The 22,756-nt window shown below is 44.1% G+C and overlaps 1 protein-coding gene across 9 annotated transcripts in view; it reads left to right on the forward strand.

The window, feature by feature from the left end:
* The window catches only part of KTN1 (kinectin 1), a 105,860-nt gene that overhangs the window by 26,560 nt on the left and 56,544 nt on the right, over positions 1-22,756 (forward strand). For 6 of the 9 annotated variants that reach the window (XM_075843265.1, XM_075843270.1, XM_075843271.1 and 3 more), the window contains exons 2-11: positions 191-742; positions 3,224-3,367; positions 3,507-3,692; positions 4,196-4,326; positions 5,566-5,679; positions 8,388-8,528; positions 21,234-21,340; positions 21,430-21,562; positions 22,030-22,117; positions 22,277-22,428. In XM_075843265.1, the coding sequence (XP_075699380.1) occupies positions 223-742; positions 3,224-3,367; positions 3,507-3,692; positions 4,196-4,326; positions 5,566-5,679; positions 8,388-8,528; positions 21,234-21,340; positions 21,430-21,562; positions 22,030-22,117; positions 22,277-22,428 (1,716 nt within the window). In that variant the 5' untranslated portion in view covers positions 191-222. The remainder of the gene's footprint in view (positions 1-190; positions 743-3,223; positions 3,368-3,506; positions 3,693-4,195; positions 4,327-5,565; positions 5,680-8,387; positions 8,529-21,233; positions 21,341-21,429; positions 21,563-22,029; positions 22,118-22,276; positions 22,429-22,756) is intronic. The other 3 variants (XM_075843272.1, XM_075843267.1, XM_075843273.1) reach the window with 1 other exon arrangement.

The following is a 22,756-nucleotide window of genomic DNA, read 5'->3' on the forward strand; positions in this document are numbered from 1 at the left end:
AAAATACTCCGTGTGAACATAGCCTAAATCTGCAAAGTTCATATAATTTTTTTAAAGGATTTAATCAATTATTAAATATTTACCAATATTTATAGTAATTTGTTTTTTATCTAGAAATTTCTCAATACGTCTAATTTGTCTTCGAAAGGACTGCAGTAAAACGTTCCCTCATTTTTGTTTGTTCTTGTAGAAAGAAGACCTGCACAACATTAAGAAAGCACAATGGAGTTTTACGAGCATTTTATAATCCTGGTACCGCTGGTGGTCATTTTGGTCAGCGTTCTCTTCTTCTGTCTCTTCATGAAAGAGACTTCTTATGATGAGGTTCTTGCAAAACAGAAGAAGGACCTGAAACTCCCTTTCACTAAGATAGACAAAAAGAAAATGGACAAAAAAAAGAACAAGAAAAAAGAAACTCAAAATGGCAACCTTCACGAGTCGGATTCTGAAACGGCCACGCGTGATTTTGACTTGGGAGATGCTTTGTCCAGCGAAGAAGAACATGTCGTCCCAGCGCCTTTAATTCAGATAGAGAACGTTACCAGCGTAAGAGAGAGAAAGAAGAAGGACAAGAAGCCGCCAAAGCCCGTGATTGTGGAGCACGTTAAGAAAGAAGTCAATGGGACAAAGGTCCCCGTGAAGAAACCGGAACCGGTTCCTGTAACAAAGCAGCCAACACCACCGCCTGATACTACTGGATCCAAGAAAAAGCAAGGACCGAAAAAGCTGAAGAATGGACGAGGTATTTGTTGTTTCTTCTTAACATGTTGTAAAATCTTCCTACGACCGTGTTTCTCCAGTCCAGTCCTTAAGAACCCCCAACATATCAAGGGTACCTTACAAGGAGGATACCTACAGCAATGTTATTTGCCGTAGGGATCATGTACATAGCAATGCCTTGTGCACAGACCCGGTAGAGTTATAAACTGTATTCTTCCCTGGAAGCAACGCTTCTGGTGGTCAATACCTCCGTTATATAGTATACGATGTAGCGTACCATGATTTTTTTTTTCTTTGTCCCTGGCAGCCCTCTAAGCCGGCTCCTACGATGTATTTCTGCTATGAAACAGAAATATTACATTACTATAAATACAGATGCCAAAAGTATGGCTTAAAGTGTACCTATACTTTCATAAAACTTCTGACGTGTCATAGTGGCATGTCAGAAGTTTTGATCTGTGGAGGTCTGAGCACGGTGATCCCCACCGATGGCTAAAACTAAGCCGCAGAAGCGCTCAGATGAGAGCTGTGCCGTTTTGTTTATGATCAGCTCTGCTAGGCTTTCCTCAAAAAGCCGAGTGAGCAGTGTACCGACTCATAGACTTCAGCCCGCGCAACGCTCGCTCGGATTTCCAAGGAAAGCCGAGCAGAAATGAAGCGGCGCAGCGCTCACCTGAGAGCTTCTGCAACTTCGTTTTGGCGATCGGTGGGAGTCTCAGAGCCCGGACCCCCGCCGATCAAAACATTTTATAAAAATATAGGTACACTTGTAAGTGTTTTGCATCATTAAAATACATGGACTCATTATATATACTCAAACAATGCAGCGTATATGAGGGATACAATTTTTACTCTGACTAATGTTCTCTATTCTGTAAGCTCTTAATATGGCCGTCGTCACATGTTCACCGACAGACATATCTTGTCATTAACTAAAGTTCGGTACTTAGCGTTAAGTCGTTGAAAGGAAACGGTGTGTCACACCGCATTATGTGGGATAAGAAGTGGCATCAGGGATAATTATGGCAAGAAGAGGTTACTAGCACACAGTAAGAGTGCATGAACCTTCATATGGCACTTCTTCTGTTTTTAAAGAGACACCAACAGAAAGATAAAGAAAAAATCTTAAGCCGCAATTTAGCATTCTTTTTATTAATCCTGTTATGTTCTTTTTTTAAGCAGCCCATAGGATTAAAGGGACTGTCACTAGTTTATTAATTCCCTATTTCCTAACTAATCTAAAAGGCGCTATGATGCTGATAACTACAGTGTGATTTGTTTTAAGAGACGTTTATTATTGGCAAAGTTAGGAGCATTTTTCTAAATATGCTAATTTGGCTCTAATAGCCAAATGGGAGGTGACTTTCTTGTCACTCTGGGCGGTGTAATGTTTTGTGTGACGCTGTCCAATCAGCATCCAGCTTCCCTACCCAGCACAGCATGATCATATAGTATACAGCTTCCATTCCCGACTGTGTATTCAACTGGTGATATCTCCGGTTGTGTCACAGCTAGAACTGCGATCCTGGTGTCATATGAACCGCTGTTCTAAGTTGTCCACAGCCCGAGATATGGCAGTCTGAAATGATCCCCCTTCCCTCCAGCCTCAGTCTCTCGCACTGTGTGAAGTAGCTTCATGCTGATAGGACAGCGTCAGAGTCTGCGATGTAGCTCCACCTTAGGAGAATTGCTGGTGGTGACGCCCACTTGTCTAGATTAGCCTCATTTACATATTTAGAACGAAGCTCAGAACTATATTAAAATAATAAATGTTTTGGGACACAATTTTCACGATCAGTGTGACCGCGCCTATCCGATTAGCTAGAACATAGGGCGTTACTAAACTAGTGACAGAGCCTCTTTTAAAGGATTTTGTTTTTTTGTGTCTGTGTGTTACCCAGGTGGTATCCATTTTGTATCCCCTTTCTCTCCTCTTCAATTAATTTAAAACCTTTAAAGGGGTCATCTGGGTAGTGACATTTTTTTTCTTAGGGGCTGCAAATTAAATAAAAACAAAAAAAAGCAGTATTTACCTATCCATGTCCCCGGGCGATCCAGCGCTGTCACTCCGGCGGCAGTCCAGGTGGCTCCTTACATTCACATAGCATGTGACCGCTGCAGCCAATCCGAGGGCTCAGTGGCCATATGTTGTGTTTCTGGCACAATGCCAGAAATACAATTGTTCACCAGAATCCCGCTGAGCTCTCAGATTGCAGCGGTCAGATGCTACGTACAAAAACCGGGACCGCCACCGGAGCAAAATTGCTGCATCGTCGGGGCAAGGGTAGGTAAGTATTTCTCTCTTGTTTTATTTAATTTGCAGCCCCTAAGGAAAAAATTTTTCACTTCTGGCATAACCCCTTTTAAATTTATTTACACCTGATATCCCATACGCAATCCGGATTTTGGAGAACCTTCATTTAAAAAACGTAATTGCATGTAAAACATTCTAAATCTGATTTGGAAGCACAGAGTTATAACCTTTCACTTCTTTCTTGCTCAGATGACTCTCCCATCACTCCAGAGCCCAAAAATGAACAAGTGGTACCTTCTAAGAAGCAAGAATCCGTCATTCCACTGGCTGAGGTGAAGCCGCAAGAACCTGGAAAGAAGACTGCAGCAAAAAAGAAGCAGAAAGTAGAAAGTGGTATGTACTTGGGGATAATCAACGACGACTAGCATAGACCCCTGCTTGTGTACCGGCAGAGCGGCGCTCGCTTGTGGTGGTTAGGTGTCCGTGAATACGTTCTTTGGTACGGTTTTATTGTAAAATGTTGTCTTTTTAGTTCCGGCTTTGGTAAATGAGCCACTAATTCGACCTACCGTATACATCCCATTGATGGACAACTCAGACCCTGCTGTGGTGGAGAAGAAGGATATAACCAAATTTGAGAGAGCAGAGATAACAGAGGTAGTTCAGAAGAGTGGGGGCAAGAAAGGGAAGAATGTTACAGACAAAGGTGAGCGCAAAGGTAACTCCCTGTTTTTATTATCTTCTGGGTAGAGGAACTCTAAATTTTACTTTTGTGAATCGGGATGAGCTGCAATACCAAACATAGCCACTGGACAAGAGGGGCGCTGTTTCTGCAGAAATGCCATATTTTTCTAACCTCATGCATATCTAGTCTAATGCCATGGAAATGGCTTTCTTCACAAACCGGAGCAATCCAGTAAAGCAGGACCGTGGCAGAAAAATAACATTGTCTTCTGTTGTCCTTGGAGTTTGTCAGCGGAATACAGACAGACTTTTAGTAGTAATCTATGCACTAGCCCCCCCAAAATTTCTGCGAATGGAATGTAATACAAATGCTGCACTACTGAATCACAAGAGGGTCTACGAAAGTTACACGGCTCCAATCACTATGAGGTTCCGGTTGTGTGACCGGTGACCGCTGCATTGTTCTTAAAAATCCATGAATGTGTTTCCTGTCAAATTCATTTTATGAATTTAAAATTGTTTTTTTTTTTTTTAAAGAAAATGCAGAGGTAAAGTTTAAGGATTTCGTGTCAACCATGAAGAACCTGATTTTCTCAGAAGAGGAGGCGATGTCTGTGGTGGAGATGCTGAAAGCGAAGTCCAGTTCTGTGCAGGAGATTGTGAACAAGGTAAGAAAATACATCGTGATCACAGAAAGCCAGTTCTACAATGGGAGCAGATCTTTTTTTTTTTTCTTGTAGTAAACCATTTTGATATCGAGCCAGGATAATGAAAATAGTGTTAAAATAACAGTGCAAAATGCTAGATCAGAGGGGATCCAAGCACTGGGACCCCCACCGATCACCAGAGCAGGCGTTTCTGTCAGTCCAATAGACTTTGACTGGAGCGGCACCACACATGTCTGGCCTCCGCTCCATTCGAACTCCTCCTAGCCACCGTCCTGCCGCTGGCGCGAATCTTGGTCCTCCGTTTTGGCATTTATTAGGGGTCCCAGTGGTCAGAGCCCCACCGATCTTACATTTTTTCATCTACCCAGTGAATAGGTAAAAAATGCTGGAGGCTGGAATACCCCTTTGATCTTGGAGTTCAAGGTCTAAAGTGTGTGCGTGCGTGCGTGCGTGCGTGCGTGCGTGCGTGCGGAGGGTCAGGTCAGTTTTTGTTTACCTGTGTCTTATTTCGCTTTAAATGAAGCCTCTACAGAGCCAGATACTGTTGGCCTCATGCACACGACCGTGCGTTTGCATCCATATACTATCCGCTATGGAACACATTCTATCCTATGGGCCAATGTACATGACCATGGTTTCCACCGTCCATGCATTGCCCGGAAAGCCCAAAAAATAACACATGCCATTTTAATAGGACATGCCCGGGTCCCAATCAGAAATACGTTGCATATCCTATTGATATACCCTGAATCTGGTGGGAAACCCCTTCAATGAACTCTTGTGTGGGATGCGACTCCTGCGCTGTTGCTCCCTTATAGCGAGCAGTTGCAGATATTCATGGCCGACTTGCATTCACTGTACTTTGTCTTTCTTCTGAGTAAATTGTGCCCGACTCTGAGCAGTAAAGTAAATCCCAGGGGTCGTCTTTCAGCTTCTGGTCACCGGTGGCAACGGCGTGGTGTTTCCGGCACGAATAACTCTTGCACTCATTAATGTGGGCGGGTGTCCCTTCTGTTGGGTGAATTCCAGATTTGTAGAACCGCTTGTGCCAATGTCGGGAGGAAGTATTACAGGACGCATTCTTCGCCTATTGTTCCATTTTATTATTGGCAAGTGTAACGGGAAGGTCTGCAAAAAAGTTTTTTTTTTTCTCATGTATGGATCATTACAGGTTATTAATGAATAAATTAAATGTGTTTGGTTTTTTTCCTGTATTTTTTTCTTTATTATTCTCCTCAGGCAAAAAAGGGAGATACTGCTGCTGTACTTAAGTTACAGGAGAAGGAGAAGTTGCTATCTGCCGCTAAGGATGAAGCTGCATTAGTGAAGGAGCAGTGCAGGCAAATCACGCAGGTAACGCATAACGCTCTTATCAAATATGAAATCTATTCATGGCTTTTATTTCAAAGAATTACAAATTGTGACCAATAAAGTAACACCAAAGACCCCAGAAATTGACATTCGTGTCCGGCTTCACAGCTGCTTTCTTGTGAACAATGCCTAAGAATTACCCATTATTTATATTAGTGCCAACATATTCCATAGATCATACACTTACATTAGCCAAAAATTAAAGGGGGACTTGGTAATAATAAATTTGGGGGTACCTGCCATTTAATTAAACTTTTAACACGTAATAAGTTTCGATCAATGGCGTTCTGGGTGCTGACACTGCTCACGACCGCTGGAACAAGAGATCAAAGGTGCTCAGATGAATGATGTGATGAGCCGAGAAAAGGGGTGTACGGGCTCATAGAAAGTCTATGCCCATATACCGCTCACCCCTCCTTTCCCAGGATACACTAAACAAGGCTGTTCAAAGATAAAGGGGCACAGCGATCAGCTGAGCACTTCTGCCCCTTTGCACCAGCCATCAGTGGGCGTCTCTGCACCCAGACCTCCCACAATCTAAACTTCTAACATAAGACGGACCTCTATATATGTCCTCCACGTTGATTTCAAACGCTCATGTGACGCCTGAGAGCAATAGGATTGCTGATCCCTGACTGGAAAAAGGATGTTTTGGTAATTTTGTTACGGTTTTAGTTCTGGAGAGGGAAAATTTAAAGGGGTTGTCCAGTGAAATAAAATCTATGGTCTATTTTCAGGATAGGCACTCCGTGTCAGATAACCCCAGCCGATCTGCTTTGTGAAGGGTACTACTTCTCCATACTCTACAACGCTGACACATTTGTGGCGGCACGGCACATTGTGACAGATTTCTCCCATTTTTCTTGAATGTGAGGAAGCTGTAATGCTGTGCTCAGCCGCCACAAATGTGTCAGCGTTGTACAGTATGGAATTGTGTAATGAATGGAAAACGCTATGGCCCCTATGCTGATCGGCACGGCTGCCAAGAGTCCGACCCCCCCCCCCACCATCAATATTTGATTTCACCAGCAACCCCGCTAAGTCCTATGCCAAACCCTTCACGTCTCCCTGTCAATCCCTCAAAAGGGGACAAAAATGTAAAAAAAAAAAGCAGGAGCATCTTTGTGCCTCAGGCGTGGGATCTGAATGTACTTGTTACACATCATTAGTACTTGTACAGTATGAGGGGCACTTCTCTCCAAGAATGTAGAAACTGTTCTCCGTCACCCAAGTACTGCGCTGATTGTTGTCTATCAAACGTAGTATTAAAATGAATCCATTAAGGAGCCTGAATAACTACAGTATTTTTTTATTTTTTTTACCCGAGTTCCTCTTTGACCCCTTTTACTGACAAGTTCATATGTGATACGCCATGACTTTAAACGCTTGCCACAACTAGAATATACAGCTTATATATAGAATATAGAGCTAGAATTTGATCTTTGTATGAAATTAAAACCCAGATTCTTAGTTTTCAAATGATACCAGGAGAAAAGCTCTAGCTGCCGTATTCGGGGTGCAGAATAAAAAGCTTCAGTTACAGTTCAGTGGAGGGCAGGGGTGCAAGTGATGGCAGGAAGATGACCGGGTAAGTGGTATGTATGATCTCTGCATATCTTGACTTGGCATTTTTAGGAGGTGTTATGCGTTTAAGGTCCGATTTGGGTCCGATTTGTAGCCACAAATGAAGTTTTATTCATTATTTTTACAAAATGTTACATTTTCATGCAAAATTGCATGAAGGCGTCCTGAGTGGCGTATTCACAATGTGCCAAATGTCAAATTTTCCAAAGTATATTGGTATCGGGGTATGATGTGATTTTATTTTAGGTAAAGAGTTAAATGTAACTTTTTAAATGGTACTTATGGGTTTCTATTTCATCGATAGTTTTGTACTATTTATTCTTATGGACAATGCGTGATAAGTTTTAGCTCTTCACTTTCCTTTCTGCGATATAGCCGTGCATAGTTTACGTTTTATCTACTGTACGTTTACACTTTTATTTTTTTTACTTGGAATCGGACATGGAACCGTGCCCAGATAATTGTGACTTCATTTTACTTAGGTCATCTTGTTAAAGGGTAACTAAACTTTTTTTAAAATTTGATATGTCCGTGTCATGTCAGAAGTCTTCATCTGTGGGGGTCCAAGCACTGGGACCCCCGCCGATCGCTAAGAGGAAGCGACAGAAGCACTCTGTTGAACGCTGTGCCGCTTCGTTTCTGATCGGCTTTCCTCGGAAAGCCGAGCGAGCAGTGTACGGACATAAACTTTTTATTAAGTCTGTACCTTGCTCTAAGAAAAACCAATCGGAAACGAAGCAGCACCGCTCTCACCTGAGCGCTTCTGCCGTTCCATTTTAGCGATTGGTGGGGTTTCAGTGATCAGACCCCCACCAATCAAATCTTCTGACATGTCAAGTTTTTTAAGAGTTTAGTTACACTTTAAGCAAGCAGTGGTAGTTCTATTGACCTATAACAATTTGTAATCCTTGGTTCTTAGTACCATTGGAGTTACTCTTTTAACTTCTGTGACTTTTAAGGGGTTCACTAGCTTTAGTACGATATTAAATGTTTTCAAAGACTTAACAAATCTGACTTAAGCCGTTCTGTTGATATTCTGGTGTTTACAGCAGGTAACGGTGCTAATAATGTATGTCCATTCATTCCATTCATTCATTTCTTTAAAGGAACTGGTAGCAGAAAAGCAAAAATCAAACTTGGTTGAAGCAAAAGCAAGAGAACGCATCAACTTGTTAGAGAAAGAACATGGAGTTTTCCAAAGCAAGATGCATAGCAGTTATCAGGACGCTCAACAAATGCAGCTTAAAGTAAGGAAATGTCCTATATAATGGAGGGTAATGGCGCATGGCATCATATTACGGGCTCTTTATAGTGTGCTCGGGTACTTTAATACCCGCTAGAACATGCACTTAGTTTTTGAGTGACACGAGCTGCGTGTGTGTCTGGAAATGTTGACATTTTGCTCCAGAATTGTTCCTATAATTTCAGGGGTAGTAAAGGTCCATTCACCTGGGTCTGTTGTCAGGCGAACGTCCGAGCTGAAAAGTAACAATAAGGCTGTGTTTACCAACTCGTGGATCTGTGGCAGAAATTCTAGGCTTAACTGACCCCTGATAGAAGGGCCACACGCAGTGTCCCCTGTAGAAATTGCCAAACAGCAACGTACTCACCTGTACCTGTTCGCACGCGGTCATCCAGCGATGCGGGCCTGGCAAGCAGAGCAACGCAGGCGGCACAATCACCTCATCGCTCGCCAGCGCTAAGTGAAGTAGTTCAATAGTATCTGCATCCTAAGGACGTGGATACAATGGCGTGATGGTGTCCGCAGTCCAGATTTAGAACACGGTCTGCCAGTTAAGTACCGCTGCGGTTACCTGTCTCCCGTTTGGTGTCCCCAACGTCTTTTGAACGGTGCACCCCTGAATATAATGGAGGCGGCATGTAAGAAAATTAAAGGGGGTGATGCCAGTAAGACGCAATTACTTGTAGCGTTATAGAAGATATTCACAATGCCGTATGTAAAAGAAGAAACCCCGAATCATTATCAGCAGAAGATCTATGACCTATTATATGTACGGAATGTACTTGACCTCTGTACTACAAGTTATGGCCATTATCTTTTCACATACCAGGCTATAAATACAATCTGTAAATCATGCCTGACGTTTTATTTTTTTCCGGAAATATTAAGGAGCGGTGTTTACTGGGATTCCTGTTTTTATATCCTACCTAATGAATTCTGTGTCCCTGACGCTTGTATTCAGTTACTTCTTAAAATGAACCTGTCACCACCCCAAAAGAGCTGTTCCACCACTTATGAAATTGCAGTAGTCCTCGCTCTGCTTGACCAGTAGTGTCGCTCCCGTCTAATAAAGATCCCAATTTGCTTGTGAGACAGGAAAAAAATCTTCACATGAGTTGGCCTAAAAATTAAAGGAGGTGACTCATCTGGTCAACCTGTTTTTGATAATAAGAAGGCCTGGTGATCTGCTAAACCTCTGTCCCGACTACTGAAATCCCCGGCGATCAGCTGTGATCTCTGGGGGAAGTGGTGGCCATCTATACATCTTCTCTGCTGCGGGTTCTGGCACCATTTACTGTTAACTGTCATTTTATGGATCACTCCCTTTTGGGGTATGTTCACACGTGCTAAAAGAAGTCGCTGAAAATTCTGAGTGTTTTCAAGGGAAAACAGCCTCTGATTTCAGTGTGTTTTTGAAGCTGAAAAGTAGTTTTTTTTGTTTTTTTTTTTTAAGCCAATTTTTATAGTGTCAATGGAAAATCCGTTCCAAAAACGTATTTTTACGAGATGTTTTTTTAATTCACTAGCGCCTCGTGTGAACAGCAGTGTATTTCCCATTGAAATCCATCAGAATCTGTTTGCAGGCTTTTTCTTTTCTTTATCAAAGATTTTTATTTTGAAAATATACAAAACATAACCGCATACACATGGTTTCATAAATTTGCAAAATTCACACGCAGTGCAATATAACCACTTCAATATCGCATAAAATACACAAAGACATAGAAACAACAGTAGGAGGTAACCTCCTAATCAGTAAGCAAAAACTAAATAAGAATGCAATGAGAATAACAATACCATAAGTGCAGCAAAGATAGTGCATTATTTAGGGAAGCCAGTCCCCACAGTTGGATAAAAATTATCGCATATAAGTGCACATTATACGTCATACTAACACAGACACAAGACAACAAGGGGAAACACATACAGACCTAGCACGCAAAAGGTAGGCTTATATAGGTGTTCAAAAGAGGCCATCCAGCCAGAGAGGTAGATCATTACCACCCCGGAATCCAGACCACACTGCCCAGGTGCGGACAAATAGCTCAGCTTTACCCTGATCAGCAGACATGAACTCCTCCATCCTCATAATTCCGTTCACCTCCGTCACCCATTCCTTCAAGGAAGGTACAGTGCTGGACTTCCAATGACGAGGAATCACTGTTCTTGCTGCGGTCAAAAAATGCCGAAAGACACTCTTTTTGAGGTGTGGGAGTGATCCAGGAACCATGGAAAGTAAGCCAATGGAGGCCGAAGTCTGAACCTCAGTATGAAAAAGTTTGTTACCAAGATCAAAATTTTTTTCCCAAAAGGGACGAAGCTTGGGACAATCCCACCAAATGTGCAGCATGGTTCCAGGAGCCTCCCCACACCTCCAGCACTCATCAGATACATCAGGGAATATCCTATGCAGCAAAGAAGGACAGCGGTACCATCTGGTGAGAATCGTATAATTTTTTTCCTGGGCGAAGCACGAGGTCGGTAGCTTATGCGCCAGGAAGAAAGATGTGCCCCACTCCTCAGCAGAGTGTCGAGTCCCCAATTCCTCATCCCATGCGGTAGTGAATGTCAGCTGAGAGTAATCGTATTTGGGTAGAAGGATCCCGTGTAAATAGGACAACACATGAGGGGGCGGTAGTCAACAACAAATAGTGCTCCAGAGGAGTCTTATCCTGCAGCAAAGCAAAACGGTCGCCCATGGAAGAAAGATAGGTGCGCAACTGAAAATAGGACCACCAAACCGGACGTCCCCCCGGGCAGGCCTCAGAGACAACAGACTGACAAGATTGTACCCTCAGGTGTAAGAGTCTTAGCCAAGAAACCACCGTCCTGTCTCTCCCAACAGAGGAATGTGTCCACACCCACCGCCGGAGGGAAGGAAGGATCATCAAAAAGAGGAGTTAGAGGACCTGGAAGGTGAACAATGTCCATCGTAGCAATGATCCGCTCCCAGACTACAAGAAACTGACGTGTGAGGGAAGGCAGAGAAGATGAAGGTCGATGAAGAGCAGACAACCAAGGCAGAGACGACCGTGCTAGGGGAGACATAGCCTTCTCAATGCGCACCCATTGCTTACCCGCATCCGAGCGGAACCAGTCTACCAATCGCATGAGGACCGCAGCTTGGTGGTAGCGTTTAAAATCCGGCAATCCTGCCCCCCCCCCTCCACTTTCGGCCGACTAAGGACAGCAAAACGAACACGAGGCTTAGAGGAGCCCCAAACAAATTTAGTTATGGCCCTATGCAATGTTTGGAAGAAGCTCGTTGGAATTATGATAGGGACGGTTTGGAATATGTATAGGAATTTGGGCAGAATGTCCATTTTAACCGCGTTAATGCGCCCAAACCACGATATGCGGTTCCCACCATATGACATTAAATCCTTCAAGGTGCGCTGCAGAATGGGTGTGTAATTCAAAGCGAACAAATCCGACTGTTGTTTGGGAATATGCACCCCCAGATATTTTAGAGATTTAGATTGCCATTTGAACGGAAAAACACGAGCGAGGTGGGAGGCTAGAGCAGTATCGAGAGATATATTCAATGCCTCCGATTTAGAATAGTTGACTTTAAAATTTACTCAAATGACCAAATCGCTCAAATTCCCCGGTCAAAGATGGCAAGGAAACCATGGGAGTCGTAATGTACACAAGGAGATCATCGGCATACAATGCTAGTTTGTGATGTTTCGCGCCAACACAGACGCCTTTAACATTAGGGTTGTTCCATAGTGCCACGGCCAGGTGTTCCATGACCAAAACATAGAGTAAAGGTGAGAGTGGGCACCCCTGTCTCGTGCCATTAGTAATAGACAAAGAGTCAGATAACAAACCATTAACTTGAACCCGGGCCGTAGGCCCATGATATAATGCCATAATCCTATCCACCATAGTGGCGCCAAGGCCAACCTGTGTCAGGACACTGCGGAGAAACACCCAATGTACCCTGTCAAAAGCTTTTTCAGCATCGACCGAGGGTAAACACATCGGTATCTTATGGGATTGGCAGTATAATGTTAAAAGGAGGGTTGTCCCGCGCTTCCCTGCCACGCACAAACCCCACCCGGTCATCTGTGATCAGATCGTGTAAGAAAGGCGAGAGTCGAGAGGCCAGCAACTTCGCAAAAATCTTAACATCTATATTTATCAATGATATTGGTCGGAAATTTGCGCACGACGTCGGATCCTTGCCCGGTTTTGGTAAAAGGGTAATATCAGCCTCAAGGGACTGAGGTGCAAAGGGACACGAGGAAGACACAGAATTAAAAACTTTAGTCAAGAACGGAGCCAATTGATCCTTAAATGTCTTGTAGAATTTATTATTAAACCCATCGGGTCCCGGACTTTTGCCCAAGGAGGAGTCTCCAATAGCGCGCTCCACTTCCGTTTCCAAAAAATCTTCCTCAAGTCCCAAGGCCTCCCCGTCCCCCAATGACGGCAACGCAGTGTCGTGCACATACCGGTCTATTTTATCCCGCATCGCATCCGCCTGCATATCCTGAAAATGGCCTTTAAGATTATATAATGCAGAGTAATACTGTCTGAAGCAATCAGTGATGCCCACCGGATCATGAACCTCACCGCCCGAGGGAGAAGTAATTTTAGGGATATACGACGCCTGGGTGCGAGGATGTAGTATCCGTGCCAGAGACCTGCCACATTTGTCTGCAAATTCGTACGAATGTTTTCGCATCCGGTCCCTGAATCGAGCGTGTGACTGGTCTATCAGAGAACGCAAGGATTCTCTCGCTGTAGTAAGTTCCGCAAAGATCTGTGAGGAAAGCACATGCTTATGACGGGATTCAAGGTCCCGTATCTGAGCAAGGAGCCGCGCAATGGCTACCCCTTTTTCCCGCTTCAAACGAGCCCCATGTTGGATCAGGACTCCCCTTACTACACACTTTAGCGCCTCCCACTGTAATGGTAATGGGGTGGTGCCATGTGTATGTATCTCAAAAAAGCCGGTTAGCGAGTCCTTAAGGGCTAACACACACACTGAGTCACGCAATAAATTATCGTTAAGTTTCCAAGATTGGAAATTGGGTACCGAACTAGGAAACGTGAGTGTCAGAAATACAGGGGCATGATCCGACCAAACCATAGGGCCCACCTCAGAGGTAGGATGCCAGGTAAGCAAATGGTGGCTAATAAGAAATGTACATATTGTGTAGCGGGGAGAAGTAAGTATATTCTCTTACCTGAGGATGCAGAATCCTCCACACGTCAAACAATTGCATGGAATGCATCACAGTTTTCAAGGTTCCCAAGTGGGACTTCGGAACCGCAGACCTGCCCGAGGAGGTGTCAAGCCTGGAATCGAACGTCAGGTTAAAATCACCGCCCACAATAAAAACTCCCTCCATGAACTCCTCCAATTTCCGCAAGTACCCGCAGCACACTCGCGCCTGATCCTGATTGGGGAGGTACACATTAGCCAAGGTGAACAGCTTATTCCGAATGGACAGTTAAAGAAACACATACCGACTACCCGGGTCAACCAGAACGTCTACCAGTTTATGAGAGAGTGACTTGTGAATACATATACTAGCGCCCTTGGACTTGGATTCCGGATTGGCACTGTGGAACCAGACTGGATAATAACGATTTGTAAACTGTGGAGTGTGGCCCACCTGAAAATGAGTCTCCTGTAAAAACAGGATATTTACACGCTCTTTGTGCATGTTGTACAAAATCTGCGAGCGTTTTTCCGGGACATTAAGCCCTCTAGCATTAAAGGTACAGACTTTCAACTGTGCCATCTCCAACGCACGTAGGTCTAGCAAGTCAAGAATGTGCTACCACAATGAAGAGAAGGACAAGACAGACAAGGAAGGGAGACACGACAACAAGGACAAACAAGCGGGTGAAACAAGCACCCCCTCCTTGATCTAATCAAAGAGAAACAATCCAATATACACCGGATATAACCAGTGAGACCCTAAGAGGAGAAGTGTCAGGACAAGGTCTAGCCAGCGCCCCGCACCCCCCAACCCAGCAATTTTTATATAGCAAATAACGGTATAACAGAAAAGAAAGGAAAACCACGGCACTTAGTGTGATACCCCAAAATAATTAAATAAGAATATACATTGTTAGTAGGGCCCTAGAGAAACCCCAGCAGAGAACATCCCTGAATACATTCATTGTCAGCATAAATGTACAGACAGGTTAGCAATAAAGAAAAATAATAAAAATAAACATTCACGATTGTGGCGTCCTAACAGCAATCAACCGACAACATTAGCCACCAGGTCTCCAACAGCAATCACCTAAAACATAATGCAGACCCACACAGTAATGACCACATGAAACTCCGAATATAATTGCCTCAGCTGATGAACACAATAACCATTGTAATTAGGCTCCGACAGCAGGCTGCAATTAGGAGACATTAAAAGGGCATCACATCGGCTCCGCATGACGACCATCATGACGCCTCATAGGAGAAGCAGGAGAATGACCTCGCCTGCGTGATCGTGGACGCGGCGGCGGGATGGGAACATAAGGCCAATCGGAGAGAGACGCTAGGCAAACGGAGAGCAGCGCAGAAATCCGGAACATCCCCCGGGTCACAAACACTCCGCAGTGCCCCGTCCCTGCGAACCTGCAACTAAAAGGGGTGACCCCAGGAATAGGAGATCTCATGTTCTCTCAAGACATCCAGCAAAGGACGTAGCACTCGGCGCTTGTCCAGAGTCATCCTGGACAAATCAGACAGCAGCTGGATCTTGACTCCCTGTAATAAATCCTCGCCTTTATCCCGTGCCTTCCTCATAATCTGCCCCTTAAGAGAAAAGAAATGGACACGGCATAGCACATCTCTAGGCCTATCAGGATCCGAGTTACGCGGGCCTAGAGTCCTGTGGGCTCTATCCAGCTCCAGAGGATCAGCAGCAGGGCGCCCTAGTAATGAATTAAACAGACTGTAGAGCAGGAATGAGCAGACCCGGAGAGATATCCTCAGGGATGCCCCGAAGCCGAATATTATTACGGCGATTCCGATTCTCATGATCCTCAGCAAGGTTAAATAATGCGTGAATCTGATGAGAGTGTTGATCCAATCGGTCGGCATGAGAAACTTGTTGCTGTGTAATACCGGAAACATACCTTTCCATCCGCTGTACTTGATCGGACAATTGAGATAAATTGGTAGTAAGAGATTGTATCTCTGATTTATATGTCGTCTCCAGACGGTTTACATAACGCTCCATGTCCTGTTTAGTGGGCAATGCTGATAACTGTCGTCTCAGGCCCTGTAAATCATCCCCTAGGACAGCAGAACCACCTAGATGAGAGGAGGGATGAACAGCCATATCTCTGGGAGAGGTAGAAGGCGACATTGCAGGCCCCAGCAAATGAGGGGAGGATAAGGGAGAAACTCGGCCGCCATGACAGGCACCACGTGGCGAGCAGTCCCGCACAGGCAGCGCCATCTCAGCCCCAGAAGAGCTCGGCTCAATCCCATCCAGCAGGGAGGGAAACTGCCCCTGAGAGCCCGATATCGAGGGGAAGGTACTAGCGGTACCTGATGCAGCAGCGCCGGCCGCAGATGATAGCCCCTCTGGAAGCGAAGTCCCGGCGCCATCTCGCCTCCCCTCCAGCGTCGCCATCTTAGATGATGATCCAACTGCAGCGTCGGTCAGAAATCTCTGGATGGAGCCGGCTGAAGACATCTGCCGTGTACAGTAGGGAGTCCCCGTGGAGGCCTTGGATTTCCTGACCATCAGGGTGATAAAATGATGCTTATGATCGGGTTAGGGAAGTGCAGGAACGGAGCTCTCAAGCAGCACGTCTGGTCAGCGCCATGTCCAAGCCACGCCCCTTTGCAGGCTTTTTCAAGTGTATTTTTAAGCGTAATACGAGGCTTTTACACTCCAAAATACGCCTGCTAATAAGCCGTGTAAACCTACCCTCAGAGGGAGTCTGCCAGGAGATTTTACGCTATAAACCAGCTGACCCTATGTAACTATCGGGTAAGGGATTAGGAACGTACCATTGTATTAGATGTTACTGCTTGCATCCGTGTAAAAAACGTTTTACTCTGCCGGGCGCCAAGTCCGCCAAACTAGGAAGTGTCAATCAACTGAAGAGGAAATGGAGGGGTTGGAGCGCTACATTCCGGACACGTCCTAGTTCGGCAGACCTGGAGCGCGGCAGAATAAAACTTTTATTTACACGGATTCAGGCCCCATGCAGAAGACTGTAGTCTTCATCCGTAATAGCGTACCCATAATTACGGATGAAGTTGTGGACCCAATCATTTCTATGGGCTTCGGACACCTTTCCGTACATTTACGAATGGGTGTCGGTTTCGTAGAAATCCGTAAAATACAAAACATGTCCTATTGTCCGTAATTATGGCACGGACTCCCAATAGAAGTCTATGGGTGCGTCCGTAATTTCGAACGGATACGGATGTGTAGCAGTCGGTTATTACTGAAGCGTTTCTATGCGACGCCAGGGCATTACCCAAGATTCCTCCCGTTTTTTTTGTTTGCTGATCCGTAAATACGGATGCACTACGGACCATAATTGCGGACAGCGTGCCGTTTATGTGGAGTTGCGGATGACTATAAATAACTAAGAATCTGTATTTGCGGACTGTAAAAATCATTACGGTCGTGTGCATGAGGCCTTAAAGGGAAAGTGTCGCTAGAAAAATTTTTCTTTTTTAGTTAAACAGTTAGTGTATAAATGATTAAACATTGTTCTAATTTTTTTTTTTTTTTTTTCACGAGTCAGGAAATATTATAAATTACATTCTAATTTATAACTTTTCCCAGTGCTGGTCACTAGATGGAGCAATTCCCAAAATTGGAGCATTGGCATGTGGTAAAGCAACCACATTGCTTTATGCTGCAAAATTTGAGAAACACACTCTCTCTAGTGAGCTCGCAGAATCCCCCCTCCCTTATCCTGGCTAGTGCCAGGAGAAAGGAGGGGATTGAACGGTCAAACCTCCTACACTGTGTGTCGCCATTTTTTGAGCTAACACACAGTGTAGTAGGTTTACATACAGTAGTAATCACACACTAAAACACGTACATACACAGACCTAACTTACCTGCTCCTGCCGCCGCCGCTCCGTCCGCTCCGTCTGCTCCCTCCGCTCCAAGTGCTTGCATTAGAACACAAGTCCGGAAGCCGCGACCGGAAGTAGTAATCTTACTGTCCGGCCGCGGCTTCCGGTCCACAAGAAAATGGCGCCGGACGTCGCTCGGCCGAAGACCTTCCATTTGGACTGTGTAGGAGCGGCGCATGCGCCGTTCCCACACAGACGGCGTACAGCATAGTGAATGGAACGGGTCCCGTTCGCATTCTCTATGGGGCTGTATGTGCCGTATTCCATGTCTGTATGTGTCGTTAATCGACACATACAGAGATGGAAAAAAAAAATGGCAGCCCCCATAGACAAGAAAAAGTTAAAAAATAAAAAAAAGTAAAACACAAACACTCAAATAAATTTTTTTTTTTTTTTAATAAAACACTAAAAGCAAATTGCTATAAAGAAAAATTTTTCCGCGACACTCGTCCTTTAAGCAGTAACCTCTCCGACAATGGTATGTTCATAATCCGTTACCTGATGGATACCTTGCTGTGTCAGCTGGTTAGTAGTGTAAAATCTCCTGACGGACTCCCTTTGAGAGTGATCGGGAGCAATTTGGGTCTCCCTGTCCATATGAATGACATGGAGGTGGTCTCGCTCAGGGTGATACTATGTTTTACTTGCCGACCTAATGAATTCAGCGCGCTCCGTGTTCTACTATATTTTGCAGAGAAAATGTGTTCATGCTGGTAAGTATCCCAGGCTGGTATAGTAAGGCCTCATGCACACGACCGTAGTTGTGTGCACGGGCCGTGATTTGCGGCTCGGACGGACACCCGCGGCCACCTGCAAATCACGGGCCGTGCACATTGCGTGTGCATTCATTTCAACGAGCCTGGACCGCAAAATGCAGCCGTAATAAGACATGTCCAGTCTTTTTGCGGTCCAGGCTCCCGGGCAATGCACGGACCGTGGAAACCACCGTCGTGTGCATGGGCCCATTGAAACAAATGGGCCCGCAATTCACCCGCAGATTTGTGGATGAATTGTGTCCGCAAAAATACGTTATTGTGCATGGGGCCAAAGAGTGTGAATTATAATAGTCATTGTATTGCGATTTTCGTCTTCGGCCAACACACGTTTCCTACTTTTGCTAGCTCTGACTTGATGTGTAGTCCCTCGTCATGTACTACTTATTAATGATCGCTCTAACCCTGCTGCCTCTTTAAATAACCCCAAGCCGCAGATGTTACATTTATAGCTTCGGACTGAACCGTGGCTCAGCTTCCTATTAATACCAAAGCAGAATGTAAGCTGAGAACAGATGGTGCCCCCGAGACATCCTTCAGCATACCTGGGTGTGTAGATATGCACTTATAAATAACCTGTATCCTCCCTCGGAGACGTTGATTACTCTGTTATTTCATGGAGAGACCGATACAGGAATGGAGGCAAAGCGATAGATAATGTGGCGTGAACCTCGTTAGAATTGTACATTTTACCCCTGATGAAGGTTTTATGTTCTAAAAGTTAGTATAGGTGAAGACTATAGGTTTTTAAAGTAAAGCCTTTCCTTTCAATACGCAGAATATATTAAGAAAAATTCATATTAGGATTGTAATTAAATACAAATTATAAGAAAACTAAATATTAATCATCTAAAATAAAAATAATAAAATATATTTTTTTAGAATTTGCAGTACTTTGTTTTAGTTGTAGTTTTTGTTTATAATATTAGTTTAATAAGAATTGCGCCTTTTATTTTAAAAAAGAGAAATAAAAATTTATATTACATACTTGCCTACAAATACACTCTCCTGTGCTCTGATGAATTACCGCATTGGGGACATCTATTTTAGTGGGGGCACTTTTTTTTTATATGGGGTTATTGGAATATTTAAAGTCTACCGTATGTACTGTACACTTTTTGCACAGTTTTTTTTTTTTTTTGTTTTTTTTATATTCATTTGCTTCCTAAATGCAAAGCTAGGCAACTTTCTAAATAGTCTTCATGATTTTTTTTTTAAATTATCACATTGCTGCTGAAGAGCATGTGTAACTCCTTCACCTATTTTCTGTCCTGCAAATTCTGACACAAATTCCGTGGGGGCTGATTTATCTGCTTTCCCCTCCTACCTTCTCTCTGTGTAAGGGAATGTTCACACGGCTTGTTTTCAGGTTGATTTTGGAGCGTAAAAGCCTCGTATTACGCTCCAAATTACACTTGAAATAAGCTTTCAAACCGTTTCCCATTGATTTCAATGGGAAATACACTGTGGGGTCTACATGAGGCGTATTTTTACTCTGCTAAATGAAAGGAAACACATCGTAAAAAGAAGTAACATGTCACCTCTTCAGGTGTTTTTGGAACGGATTTTCCATTGACGCTATGAAAAACGCCTCAAAATAAGCTTCAAATTAAAAGAAGCTTCTTTTTCAGATTCAAAAATGCCTTGAAATCAAAGGCGGATTTCCCTTGAAAACAGCTCCGTAATTTTCAGCCACTTAATTTTGTATGTGTGAACATACCCTTAGAGATAGTCGCGTAAGGAGGTTGTACACGACAGATCAGTGTGTGGAAAGTGGGGAAGGCATCCAAGTCTTCAGGGAGGGCAGATCATACAATCTGTACTGTATCAGAGTGTAGATATGGAGGAAAGCAAAGGGAAAAATCACACTGGCTATCAGTGTAGAGAGAAAGCAGTACAGGAATGAAACTCTGCTGATACATGAGAGCTAGTAAAATCAGCAGCATCCTGGAGTCACAGATCTCGCATCCAGCATGCATGACTGGGAGGGACACGTCCCCGTAAGAAAAGTCTGAAGCTAAGAGCAGGTTGTAAACTGAATATCTGGGGCGGCGGATAATCAGGAATGAAGGTTGCAGGCTGAAACTCAGTTAAACTCTTCCTTTTTTTTTGTCAGCAGTTTAGAGGCCTCAAAACCGCTGCTGCGTGATATGAGTGAGGACTTGGTAACTATATCTATTGTTTCGGACATGCAAGTTGCATGACCGCAAAATCGAAATAAGTAGTAGTTTAATTTCAGACGCCACAGTCGCAAGTGCCTCTCTCTGCTTTGAGGGACAGCTCTAGCGTCCAATCAGGAGACTGCTAGAGCCATCACTCAGAGGGGAGGGCCTGGCAGGGTTATCAAAGGACAAAGCGGGAGCCCTTGCACATCTAGGGGTTGCCTCAGTGGCACTTGCGACCGTGGCACTGGTCGATTTCTCGGTCATGCAACTTGTATGACATGGACAGCAATTTATCGTTACAATTCCCTCCCCTTCTATATAGCACTGTCCGCCGTTTTAAAGCCTCAAAAGTGCTAACATTCCCTTTTAACTATATAACGACTATCCTATGTATAAAAATAATTTTTTGCATCTCAAAGGTGTCCATTGCCTTGAAGCTTATAGCTGCTGATGTGCTCTGATCGTAACATGCAATGCTATGGAGAATTTCATGCATTGAAACTTTGAGCCACTTGAATGTCTCCTTTTCATGTGTACAGTTTGGGATGTGAGAGTATTGGAGCAAGTCTCTCCATTCTCCCAACTTTTTTTCCATACAACCGGACTGACTATGCACGTTCTGCTTATTACCAGTGACCCGTATGCCAATATTATCATGTAAAGGCAATTAATACATTGTACTTGTGTAGTTTCAGCAGGTCCGCGAGCAGTTGGAGACCCAGACTGCTCACCTGAAGCAGGAAAATGGTATCTTAAGAGATGCTGTGAGCTCCGCTACCAACCAGATGGAAAGCAAGTATGTTTTCTTCTGTGTCATCGTTTTCTACTGCTAATGATTCTAATACAAATAATAATCACATTATTTTTTTTCCTTTCTTTTTACAGGCAATCCAATGAGCTCAATAAGCTACGTCAGGACTATGCCAGGCTTGTCAAAGAACTAAATGATAAGAACAGTATCTTGGCACAAGAGGAGCTGCAGAAAAAGAACCATGAGCAGGCGGTTTCTGGACTGAAGGTGCGCAATATTCTAATTAGGAATTTTTCATCAGATGGGTCTATATGTGACTGTGATGGTGTCTGCCGATAAATGTCCTTCATGCCTAAAGCCTCATGCACACGACCGTTGGTATTTTGCGGCCTGTAAACCGATCCGTTGTCTGCGGTCCTGGCATCTGTTCCATAGGTTTTCCCATCGTGGGCAAGACCGATCCGCAGACATGGACAGGAATAGGACCCGCTCCAAATTTTGTGGCTCTGTCCCACGGCTCGCAGACGGATCAGTGGAAACCACAGTCGTGTGCATGTGGCCACTAGAAATTAATGGGTCCGTGTGCTATCCGTTGAACAACTTGATAGCACACGGACATAAAACAATGGTCGTGTGCATAGGGCCATCTTTGTTGATGAGAGAGGAGGACTATTGAATGAAAGATGTCAGGCGTTCTCGTGTTTCTAATGATACATTTGTGTTTCATGTTCTAGGCTCAGATGCAAGAGGCAGAGAGAAGATGGGAAGAAGTTGAAAGCTACCTAAGGAAAAGGATGTCTGATGTAGAAATGGGCCAGCAAGGTCATTACAATCTTCTTCTTTTTTTTTTTCGGTTATTGTGATCCGTCTATTTTTGGTTTTTGTTGTGCAATATTTTGCACATATATAATAGGCTTTCATTGACCTCGCATAGAGTCCTATAGTTTGCTCATTTTGGTCATTGAGGTTCTTTTTTTATAGATTTGCAGGGAAAACTTATGTCCAAGGAGGCCGAAGTCCAGAGCTTACACAGCAAACTTACAGACACTATAGTGACCAACCAGCAGCTGGAGCAGAGAATCATGCAGCTTATGGATGAAGGACAGGATGTCGGCCTTCAGATGCAGGTGCAGGTACTGTCTTATGGAGATCCTTCAAGAAAAGTTCACCTTCATGTTTGCATATGGTGTACATTCGGGTCCGTATTTCTCTTGAGGGTATGTTTTCATAACAAAATATGAATCCATTCACAAAAATCTATCATTTTGGATCAACTTGAGTTGGAGAAGGAAACCTGTATGGAAGGAAATGTTCAAAGGGCTATCCCTAACTTGCACACTTATGGCATATCCACAGATTAACCCCCTTCCCGTCTGATCAGGCGACTGCCTCATCCAGGTGGGGAATGGAGAGTTGGCCGCGCTTGCTTAGTTGTTTACGTAACCCCCATGGTACTGAATA

This window comes from Rhinoderma darwinii, chromosome 12 (assembly GCF_050947455.1).
Source record: "Rhinoderma darwinii isolate aRhiDar2 chromosome 12, aRhiDar2.hap1, whole genome shotgun sequence".
Taxonomy (NCBI): domain Eukaryota; kingdom Metazoa; phylum Chordata; class Amphibia; order Anura; family Rhinodermatidae; genus Rhinoderma; species Rhinoderma darwinii.